General features: G+C 37.5%; 1 protein-coding gene across 7 annotated transcripts in view; it reads right to left on the bottom strand.

The window, feature by feature from the left end:
• CD47 (CD47 molecule) overlaps positions 1-12,280 on the bottom strand; it is a 56,417-nt gene that overhangs the window by 37,846 nt on the left and 6,291 nt on the right. For all 7 annotated transcript variants that reach the window (XM_019742930.3, XM_019742932.3, XM_019742931.3 and 4 more), the window contains exon 2: positions 4,905-5,252. In XM_019742930.3, the coding sequence (XP_019598489.1) occupies positions 4,905-5,252 (348 nt within the window). The remainder of the gene's footprint in view (positions 1-4,904; positions 5,253-12,280) is intronic.

The raw sequence follows: 12,280 nt of genomic DNA, 5'->3' as shown, positions 1-12,280 counted from the left end.
ATCACTCAAGTGTGCCTCTCCCCCAAACATATACAGGCATACCTCATTTTACTGTGCTTCGCTTATTATGCTTCATAGATGTTGTGCTTTTTACAAATTGAAGGTAAAACCTTCCACCAGTCAGACTCGCTTTACTGCAGTGGTCTAGAACCAAACCCACAATGTTTCTGAGGTATACCTGTATGTGGTAAACCTTCACGAACACAGAAAACACCAGTTTCCACAAAAGAAGCTCACAATGCAATTTAAAACACTAAAATTCAAGCCAGTTTTTACTTGATGTTTCAGGATTGTGATTTTTTTTTTTTTGAGATACTGACTTGGCTCGGCAATAGTCCCAGTTATTTAATCAAACCCAGAATTCTAAGGTGGCTCCCCAAATCCCTGTCCCGTGAAAGCAGTCTTTCATAACCTCTCTCCCTTGAAGGACATGGTACTGTGAATAGGGTGGATTTCATTCCTATGATTATGCTGTGTATATGGAAAAGGGGATTTTGCTGGTTGAATTAAGGTCCTCAAATCAAATGACTTTAAGAAACAGAGATTGTCCTTGGGATCGAGGGGGCTGACCTAATCAAGCGAGCCTTTAAAAGGGTCTGGGCTCTTCCTGGCAAAAGCAATGTAACATGTGAGAGGAATTCAACAGGACAAAGATTTTCCACTGCTGGCTTTAAGCATGGAAGTGACTATGTGCAAAGAATGGGCGCAATCTCTCAGATCCGAGAGAAGCCCCTCGAGCAGACAGCCAGCAAAGAAACAGCGACCTCAGTCCTACAACGAGAAGGCACTGAATTCTGCCACAATCATGAGAGCCTGGAACAGGACTCCAAACTCCTGAGAAGACAGCCTGGCCAACGCTTTGAGTCTAGCCGTGTAAAACTGAGTGGAGGACCCAGTCACACCGTGACCAGCACAGTGACCTGCATGACAGCGAGCTTATCCATGGGTGTTGTTTTAAGCTGCTCCACGTGTAGTTATTTGTTATTCAGCACTAAAACCGAACACAAGGATCTTGTAATGCCTTCATGTCAACATCAGGAACATTCTATATATAATGTTGACAATGATGGAAACAGCAACTCTGCTGAACTTGAACTGACCTTTTTACACAAAACCCTCATAGCCTACTTGGAAAAATGTAAAATGTTAAATTCCAAGTTTTTGTATCATTAATAATATAACTGTAGATGTTAATAACAAATTTTATAACTATGTTTACATTTAGTATTTGGTTGTTTACAAGGTGTTGTCACAGAAACCATATACCATAGTGGTAAAAAACAAAACAAAACAGAAAGACTGGGTTTTGAAGACAGACAAATCTAGGTTAAAACCTTGGCTATGACGCTGACCTTGAACACATACCTAAATCTCTCTTCTGGTAAATGGTAAGGCCTATATCTATCCCCCAGAGTCCCTGAGAAGAGCTCTATCTATCTCCTGGAATTCCTCATCTGTTAAATGGGAAGACTTATATATCTCAGTCCTAGAATGTCACAGGATGCAACATACATCAAGTGTCTGGCATGTGCTTGAATAACTGTTAGGTTACGTGACTGGTCTTAATTGGACTGTCATCACTTCCTTGAAAGCAAGGATCACATCTTAGTCACCACTGAATCCTATGTGGTTGGCACAATGCCTGGCACACAGTGGCACTCATAAATCTTTTTTTAAGTAAGAGAGATATTAACTTACTTACATCTCAAACAATCCTGTGATGGAAATGATACCCCCATTTTACAGGTAAACCCAAGCCAAAAAGATTGAATTTCTTTTTTTTTCTTTTCTTTTTTTGCCTTATCTAAGTTTTCATAAGCTAGAAAATGGTGAAGAACAGGAAAAGCTTTCTAAATTCAAGTCCTGTGCTCCTTCCTTGGTACTATACTGTATATAGGCACGCGAGGTATGTAGAACTATACCTCATGAATAGTATTTCCACATAGTCAGTCCTAGTGTACCCCAAAGGGAAACAAAGAATGGCCACCATTACTGCACATTCTACTATGTAGAATTCTCTATTAAGCAATTTCTAGTTCTCATTTATAACTATATTTGAAAAAAAAATGCACAACACAGTAAAAATGATTTCTATTGCCTAACGCCCCCAAGTCCACATGCCGGGCAAGTATCATCACAATACGTCTGTAAGGATTCTGCCCCAATTAATCTTTTTGGGCAGAAAACTTTTTTGTCCTTTTAGTAAAAAATGGTGGAAAGTAAGAACAACCAGATGCTTGCAAGGATGTGGAGGAACTAGATCACTTGTATGTTGCTGATGAAAATGAAAAATGTAACGAACCACTCAGGAAAACAGTTTGGCAGTTTCTTTAAAAACTAAGCCTATACTTAACATACAACCTAGTAATTGTACTTCTGTGCATTTATCCAGAGAAATGAAGACTACATACACATAAAAACCTGTACACAATTGTTCATAGCAGCTTCACTTGTAATAGCCAAAAACAACTGGAAACAACCAAAATGCTCTATAGGATGTGGATGGTTAAACAAGCTATGATATACCCATACCATGGAATAAATACTACAGAGAGAGACAGAGAGAGACAGAGAGAGACAGAGAGAGAGAGAGAGAGAGAGAGAAAGAGAGAGAGAGGGAGAGAGGGAGAGAGGGAGAGAGAGAGAGACGAACTATTGATACATACTGCAACATGGATAGATCTCAAGGGCATTGTGTTGAGGGGAAAAAAAGCCAATCTCAAAAGGTTACATGCTGTACATACGACTCCATTTATATAACATTGTTGAAATGACAAAAGTATAGATATGAAAACAAATTGTGCTTGTCAGGTTAGGGATAGCAGGAAAGTGACTGACTATAAAGGGGTTGCATGAGGGAGGTATTTGTGTTAATGGAATAGGTCTATAGCCTTATTGTGATGGTAGCTACATAAATACACGCGTGATAAAATGACAAAGAAATATATATACATGGTACTATTGTGAACTTGCTGGTTTTGAGATTTAACTACAGTTATATAAAATATAACCATTTGGGAAAGCTGGGCAAAGAGTACACAGCACTTCTGTATTCTATCTTTGCAATTTCCTGTGACTCTAATTATTTCAAAAAATAAAAATGGGTGCAAAGCCAAATGTCTGAGACCTCTGGTAGAATTTTCTACATTCTCTGCAACAAAACAAGCCCACCTCATTTTAATCGCCCAAAGAGTAAGCATAGCTCATATTTTGATAGGGTACTTTGAAAACAAGGAAAAACAATCACACATAAAATTATAAATTTTGTCTTCATCTCAGATATTGGTAGTCCTTTCCCATCTGTCTTCATTCCATCCTCTGGACTCTCAAGTCTCTCAAGTTCACCAATTTCCCTATCAATGACATACACTACACTCTAAAATTACCACTCCCTCCATGTCTTGTGTTTTCATTACCATGAAACTGTTCTTTCCCTCAGAAAAATTTCAACTCGATTTTAGATTATCTAATTCCAGTCACTCACAGTGCATATGTCCCCTGCTGAAAGGTGTACTTAAACAAAACAAAACAAAACAAAACAAAACAAAACAAAACTCCTAGCCCAATATAATATCAAATTAATAAAAGTTATGATGTAGGCCAGATTCCTGAGCAGAAAGCCTTCCCAATTCTGCTGGACTGATCTAAGCCATCTCTGGCCCTCTCCTCACTGCACAAGCACCCCTCTCACAACACCCCAGCTTCAACAACTCTTACTTCATAAAATAAACGTCCCAGGAACACAACTAACATTTGCAAAGCACTTTGGTTTACAAAGGACTTGCATACAAGGGATCTCATTTGATGCTCATTAGACTGTAGAATATGTAAAAGCAGGAATCTATTTTCATCCCCATTTTAGAGATAAGGTAACTTGACTCAGTGAAGTAACTTCTAAAGTTCAATACAGGCAAATACTTAAGTTGCAGAACAGGGGATATAACTCAGACCTCCTGATTCCCAACCCTAAACAACGTCTAAACATTCCATCAAAACTAAACACCCCATTCCCAATCTGGTAATGGACATTTTGTAACAGTAAATGCTAGAAGAATGGAAGGCAAATAGTTGATACAATGAAACTGTTCTGATCCCATCTAAAGCAGAGGTTCTCAAGGGATGGTCTTATCCTGAAATCAGTAATATATCTAGTGATTCTAAATAGAGCTTTCAAAATGCACCTGTATGTGGTTGAAGAAATCAGCTGGGATAGCAAGGAAAAGAAACGAAAGAGACTGTCTACTGTAGATAATTTACTGCTTTATACAACTCACCAATCCAAGTTTGTGAAGAAAGGGCAGAATCATGGTGCAATAACCAAGGCTGAATTCAAATCAATTAACTCAGATCCCTAGTTCTCCCACATCTTTGCCAAGGAGAAGAACACCATAGCAAGGCAAGACACAGGAAACCTCAAGGAGTCATCCATGATGACCTGATTTCTAATCTCTTGATGTTCCTTCTAATTTATTCTTTCCCCAGAAGTGCATGGCTGGGACTTGTCAACCCTTGATCAAAGTGCAGGGGGAAAAAAAAAGACTACATAATTGGAAAGAGCCTGGAAAAATGAATCACATCAAAGAAAGTGCTTTTGATGGCAGCAAACAGAAAGGCAGAGTAGATGATCCCAGGACCATTTACCCCAACAGAATAGACCTCACACCACAAGTTTGGGAACCACACAACACACAAATAACAAACAGCTAAGAAGTTTTACTATAAAAATATATAAGAGGAAACAAGACAAAACTCATTATCTTAAAGCTGCTAAACACTATATCAACATTTATTATTAATAGCCTGCTTTTTGATTCAAAGGAGTTCCTTGTCCCATTTTGCCCCATTTCTAACAGGATCAGTTTGCTGCAGGACAAATAAAAGGGAAGTTTTTATAGAAATCTTACCAAGACGGTATTTCAGTTCTACGACGGTATCGCCCTCTCTGCTTAATTCTGTTACTTCACAGGTGTAGTTTCCTGGAACGGCCTGCTCCTTATCCATCTCCAAAGAGGCATTGCCTTTTAGTAAATCATCTGGAAAGATTTTTGCACTTGAAAAGTTACTGATGGGTTTGGGCTCACGTTTAGCTCCATCATAGGTAAAAAAGTATTTTCCTCCAATTTTCCACTTTACAAAGAGTTCTTCAAGGCCAGTTGCCTCTATGTTAAAAACAATGCATGGGAGTAGAACAGTTGTATTGCAATTGGTGTATTCTACAGATTTGGTTACATTCAATATGAGCTGAGCCGAACCTGGAAAAGAAAAATAAAAGTTTCATTTCATTATAGAATTACATACTATGAGACCTTAGGTACTTACAAAATCCTTAAGATAAAAGACAAATGTTTCAATTGTTCATTTAAGCAAGCGGTGCAGCTAAAGAGAGATGATGGGCAAGATGAAAAAGAAACAAATTCTTTTAATATTAAGGTGTACAGCTGGTAGACAATACTGTAACTTTTCCTTATTCATTCTCAGTAATACCAAGTATACATTACTACATATCTTGGGAATAAATTCAGCAACCTGTATTGGAATATGCAGGTATAGTATCTGGCTTTGGAAACTTTGAAGTAATCATTACTGCCTACTAATGTATGTAGAAAACTATTGTCCTTACCATGTTCAAATATTTCCCATAATATCTGAACAGAAATTCAAACCAAATAGTATATTCAGTCTCAACTTCTATACACTTCCTCCAAACAGAACTTGCTAAACCAATACAAAGTTTTTCTCTATTTTTATGTTGCATTTCCAAAAAAGGTGGTGGGCTGTACCATATTTGAATATAAAAAGGAAATCGGATGATTCACAGCACATCTTTCCAATAGGATGGAAAGTCTTAGAAAGCTAAAGAGAAAAAAATATTCTCTACGGCTATTTCCCCACTGTAAAACATCGACAGCAACATATATTTTATATGCAAGTATTATGAAGGGCTATATACAATTGAAAGGCATTTTCTCACCCCGCCATTTCATTGAAACTACAGAACAACAATTTCCAAATGTATAGTACAGGTATGCCTTCTTCCTAGAAACCATAAACCACTTAAAATAAAGCTAAGAAACAAGTTGAAACCATGAGCAGATGCTGATAATAAGCAGGGTTTATTCTATCAACTCTTCTTAATAGGATAAACTACCAGTTGTTGCCTTGTAACATAGGGATTGGGAAAGTAAATGCAATCACTTATTTTACATCTAAAATGTGCAAGAATGTGGAGAAACTGTAGTTGTCTTCCATATTCTTCATCCATTTATCAACTTTTATATAAGTAGCTGGTTGGTTCTTCTCTCAAAAAACAAAGCACTAACAAATATAAATATCAACTTTAATATTAGGTTCATGCAAAAGTACTGACGGTTTTTGCAATTACTTTTGCACCAACCTAATAGTTCATCCTTAAGATTTCTTCCCACTATTGGTGGGAATGCAGACTGGTGCAGCCGTTATGGAAGGCAGTGTGGAGGTTCCTCAAAAAATTATGAACAGAATTACCATATGACCCAGCAATCCCTCTCCTGGGTATCTACCCAAAAAATCTGAAAACATTTATACATAAAGACACGTGTGCTCCAATGTTCATTGCAGCTTTATTTACGGTAGCCAAGACATGGAAACAACCAAAATGTCCTTCGATGGATGAATGGATAAAGAAGTTGTGGTATATATACACAATGGAATACTATTCGGCGGGAAGAAAAGATGATATACGAACATTTGTGACAACATGGATGGATCTTGAGAGAGTAATTCTGAGCGATGTAAGTCAGACAGAAAAAGCAGAGAACCATGTGATTTCACTGATATGTGGTATATAAACCAAAAACAACAAAAGAACAAGACAAACAAATGAGAAACAAAAACTCATACATACAGACAATAGCTTAGTGGTTACCAGAGGGTAAGGGGGTGGGGGGGTGGGAGATGAGGGTAAGGGGGATCAAATATATGGTGATGGAAGAAGAACTGACTCTGGGTGGTGAACACACAATGGGATTTATAGGTGATGTATTACAGAATTGTACACTTGAAATCTATGTAATTTTACTAACAATTGTCACCCCAATAAACTTTAATTAAAAAAAAAAAAGATTTCTTCCTTCTATATAAACTAGGAATAAAAATCAGGGGCATAGGATGTTATTATTCTGGGAACATATTATTGAATAAATGCCCACTGAAGTGAAGTTAGGATGCACAGCGGAATGTGAGCTGGGCAATAACCAGAAAGCCTGAGTACAGAGCCTACGTGACCTTCAGCAATTAACTTTTCTGTGCCTTGGTTTACTCTCTAAGTAAGAAGATCCAAATGAACACTGGGCCACTTCACAGAATTGTAGTGAGCATAAAAGGAGAAAAATATATGGGCAAGTGCCCTCTAAACAATACTGTGCTGTAATTATGCAAACTATTGAAAACTAGGCAACACAGTATTTTAATGCAATGATCTAGACCTTCTCTGACTGGCAAGTGCAAATTGTTATATTTCTGGGAATTTGCAGTCTGAACCAAGCTTGTGGGCATCCACAGGCCACCTCGTCCCAGTTCTCTATATTTCTAGCCATCCCAATATCAGCAAGCCCCGGGGAAAACCTGGACTTCCACTTGCATTCTTCAAAACCTTGGGGTTTTGAGTTACTTCCCGTGAGAAAGAAGCATTGAGGGGGAGACTACAGTGTACAACAAGGAGAGAAGAAAGTGGCTGTGATGTTGGAATTAGAAAGGAAGGGAAGTGTCAGAAAATGTGGTGAACAATTTTGAAATAGACAAAAGGATAACTGGCTGTCATTTCAATGGCGAGCTGGGCAGTGTCTGACAGCTCTTTTGGGAATATCTGATTCTATAGGGGCCTGTGCCTTTCGCTGTGTTTGACAGGGCTACTTTACAATTTTGTAAGTTATAGAAAAATGATGGTAATGCAAATGATTCATGTCCATAGAGATACAAATAAACTTTGTTCTGCAATTGATTTCTGCCTGGTGGAAGAAAGGATTTCAAAAAAATACATTTGATAGCCCTGAGGATATTGACCAATTTGCATATATTCACAAATTCATTTCAGCATTCCTGACTGCCTATAAATGTGTCTGTTCTTCCAATTTTCTTTAAAAACCAAGACGGTCTTACTATTTTGATGGTTTACTTACTAATGCGTGAAATAAAATCTTTGACACGTGTTCATTTTATATTTGAGTCAAGATTGTACTTTCTAAAAATTATCCTTTAATAAAAGAGATACGAGTCAAGAGCTCAGTTACCCTAGTGAACTTTTTTAGAAAGCTCCAGGTAAGTAAGAAGTGGTCAGCAAACACTCTACAATTTCATAACTTATGCTTAAAGAATGAATTCTTTAAAGAATATGGAAAGCACTAACGCACTGCATTGTTGCAAGAAAAAAATCTTATAGCTGAAGCAGTTTAAATAGAATAAATGCTATCAATAAAATTCAAAGTGAAATTGACCTGGATAAACCATAACTTGAATAACCCTTACACTAATAATTAATAAATTTGAGTCCAAAAAAAATCACTCCACTAAATGTTCAACTTCTATAAACATTTATTTAAAAACTATTAAGTAGTCCAATTATCTGATTTGGGTTTTCTCTTTTGCCTACTACCTTCTGATGAAACAGCAAAGTGAAGAAAAGATTTGAAATATAGAAAGCATATAAAGGAACATAGATAATTAATATAAATAAGGGAATTCTGAATAATCAAGATATGCCTGTAGCAGTCTAAATCAGATAGGAATAGATAAATATAACCATCAGTGATGCCAGGGTTGCCAATAAATTACAAATGAAATGGGAAAATTATTTTACATCAAATGCCAAAAACATTGGCCCTTACAACCTGTGTGAATAGAGATCACCAACCTTAACCACCTCATAGCACAGTCCTGAAAACAACCACTATGTAGCTGCTGAGAAAGCTCAGCACATGGTAGTCACAGCACACAAGTCCAGCTCAGAAATTTAAAAAATGCAACAAACATTTGTTGAGAATTACTTGATCTGAAACATCATGATAGGATGTGGGGATACAATGAAGGAAAAAACAAGTATGAATTATCTTTTCAAAGCTTACAATTCTCACTTGGGGAAATGATTTCTACTTTTTATAACACGTGATTAGAAGTGCTATGCTTCCTGTATGAACACAGTGCTATGGAAGGGCAGGAGAGGAATCAGCCTTACAGATTTCTAAGAAAATGTGTGTTGATACTAGAACAACAGAAAGTTGTCATAGTCCCAACCCATCAGGGTCTTCAATCTTTTCAACACATTCCATGCAAGTTTTCTCTCCTTTGTAACAGCTCTTCAATCACTCTCCTTTGCAAGAGCTGATCCTATACTCTCCAAAGGAGCCTTCTCTCATTTAATTCAAATTGAGTCCTTCAGATCAGAAGCCAGAAGCTTCTAATACTCCCCATCTAGAAATTTACCTGCAACCCTAACTATCCACACCTCTTTCCTCCCCACTTCCCCCTCTTCAGAAATGAATCCCTTCACCTGAGAGCTAGTTTCCTTTCTGTCACCACAGCCATCAATCTCCTCACAAGGACTTTCCCTAGTTCATTATCAGCCTCCCACATTCCCCTATTCCATTTATATAAGATTTTTTTTTTTTTAACACTTAAAGACTGCTTGAATATTCACCAACTTTCTAAAAAAGAAAAGAAAACTCCATCATATTTCTCTGTCTCTTCCCTAGCATCCTAAAATAATAATCCAAAAGCATTTCTTCACCTCATGTTCACTTCTTCAATCTCTGCCATCTGGCCACCACCTCTCTACCTCTATGTTTCTCTACAACAGCTCTTGCCAAAGTCACCAAAAATCCTCTGTGAAAAATCAAATGTGCATGGTTCCCTTTCTATCTTAACTTCACGACAGTTCTGGAGCCAACGGGTAGGTCCTTGTTTGCTCTTGTCCCTTGGCCTCTATGATAGCTCTTGATTCTGAATTTCCTACTCATTTTGTCCATCCATCCCAGCTTCCTTTCTTTACTGAAATCTATTCCTTCACTCCCAATAAATAGAATTAATATTAATATATTCCTAAAGGCTTCATGTTCAGCAATAACCCCCCCCCCAAGTTTTCTCCCACACGCCATGGTTTTAACTACCTACATACTTTTTATTTAACCAGGCCCCACCTTTCTCCTTATCTTAAGACTTTGGAACGCCAACTGTGGGCTGTGCATTTCCACTTGGATGTACTATCATTACTTCAAAGTCAACAGGTCCAAAACCTATTTACCCTCTTTCTATCCTTCTCCAAATCATCACCTCCCTAAAGAATATTCTATTATCCACATCCACCAGTCAGCCAGACCTGGACCTAAGAATCATTCATGCTGGATATTCTTCCCTCTTTTTAGCATAGAGAATTTTGGGTAGACTCAACTTATTTAATTTAATATTATAGTTCCTAAATCCAATGTCTGTTGTATGAATGAATTAGACATTCATCATTTCTCCCTTGAACTGTTACCATTTAACTAGATCCCTGCCTCGTCTCAATATTTCCCCATCCCAGCCACAACTTAATTTGCCACACTTCCCAAAATAAATGTTCTAAATGCAAACATACATTCCTTTGCTTAATATACTTTAACAACACCATTCCCTCTTTTCAGGCTAAATTCTAAGTGCATTACCATGAATACTTGGAGTTAGACCTTGGCTCAAGACTTAGCCCTTCCTAGTGGTACCGTTTCCCCGAAAATAAGACCTAGCTGGACAATCAGCTCTAATGCATCTTTTGGAGCAAAAATTAATATAAGACCCAGTATTATATTATATTATGTTATATTACATTACATTACATTACATTACATTACATTACATTACATTACATTACATTACTTTTTGCTCCAAAAGACACATTAGAGCTGATTGTCCGGCTAGGTCTTATTTTCGGGGAAACATGGTATACCTTAGGCAAGTAATTTAACCTCTGTACCTCAGCTTTCTCATCCATAAGATGTGAATGAACAGTGATAGTATATACCTCGTATTTCGTTACGATTTAATGAGATAATGAACATGAAGTTCCCATTGCATTGTCTTTCACATACAAAGCCAATGCTTGATAAATGGCAGCTCTGGTTGGCTAACTTGGGCTCTTCCTTTAAGTTAAGATGTTAATCCTGTTCCCCTTCCCTACCACTACTCAACAGTATTCACACTCACCTTATTGCTCCCATCGCTCAAATGTTGTCACTGCACTTACTACTGAATCTTGTCATTACTGCTTTACTTATCTCTCCATTAGGCACAAAAGGTAGAAAAGCAAGAGCAAAGTCTTCATTTGTTACCCTATGGATCTAAGCCAGGGTCCAGCAAGTAGGACTCAGTATGTTCCTTATGAATGTAAAAAAGTTAAAGTATGAAACCCAAGAAAGGAATACCTAAAAATCCTATCAGAGAGGATTCACTCTTCTTCCACACATCAAGAGAAGCCTCCACTGATCCTCACTTCTATACACCTGATTATGTAATCATGAAGCTAAATATTTTAATGGAAAATCTCAATTAAGTCCGTTGCAGGTTGGATGGAAGAGTTCCTTAAAAATTACATGAATGTATCTAAGAATGATCCTTCTAGAGGGTGATGTTTAAGGATGATAGAAATGTTGTGAAAAAGGAAGGGCTTTCTAGGCAGAGTAGTATCGTGTACAGGGAAATGAAAGTGAAAACTAGCAGCAAAAGATGATTCAGATGAGCTCTAGAAAAAGGGAGTGGAAAAGATGGCTACGAAATATTGTAAAGGCTTCCTTGAACATCATTCTGAGGTGTTTGGATTTGATAACATAAGCAATAGCAAAGCACTCAGATTTACTTACATTAAAAAATAATATAGCGGGGCGGCAGATGGCTCAGCTGGTTAGAGCACGAGCTTCCAACAACAAGGTTGCCGGTTCAATTCCCTCATGGGATGGTGGGCTGCGCTCCCTTCAACTAAAGATTGAAAATGGCAACTGGACTTGGCGCTGAGCTGCGCCCTCCACAACTACTATGTTTCCCCGAAAATAAGACCTAGCTGGACAATCAGCTCTAATGCGTCTTTTAGAGCAAAAGTTAATATAAGACCCAGTATCATATTATTATATTATATTACATTACAGTATATTATATTATAAAGACCTGTTCTTATTGTAAAACCAGGTAAAGACCCGGTCTTATTGTAAAATCTTACTGTAATATAAGACCCGGTCTTATTTTATAATAAGACCGGGTCTTATATTAATTTTTGCTACAAAAG

This window comes from Rhinolophus sinicus, chromosome 17, assembly GCF_057876585.1.
Source record: "Rhinolophus sinicus isolate RSI-liver-muscle chromosome 17, RSI-T2T, whole genome shotgun sequence".
Taxonomy (NCBI): domain Eukaryota; kingdom Metazoa; phylum Chordata; class Mammalia; order Chiroptera; family Rhinolophidae; genus Rhinolophus; species Rhinolophus sinicus.
Note: the sequence above shows the minus strand (reverse complement) of the source record. Positions and strands in the feature narration are given on the sequence as shown.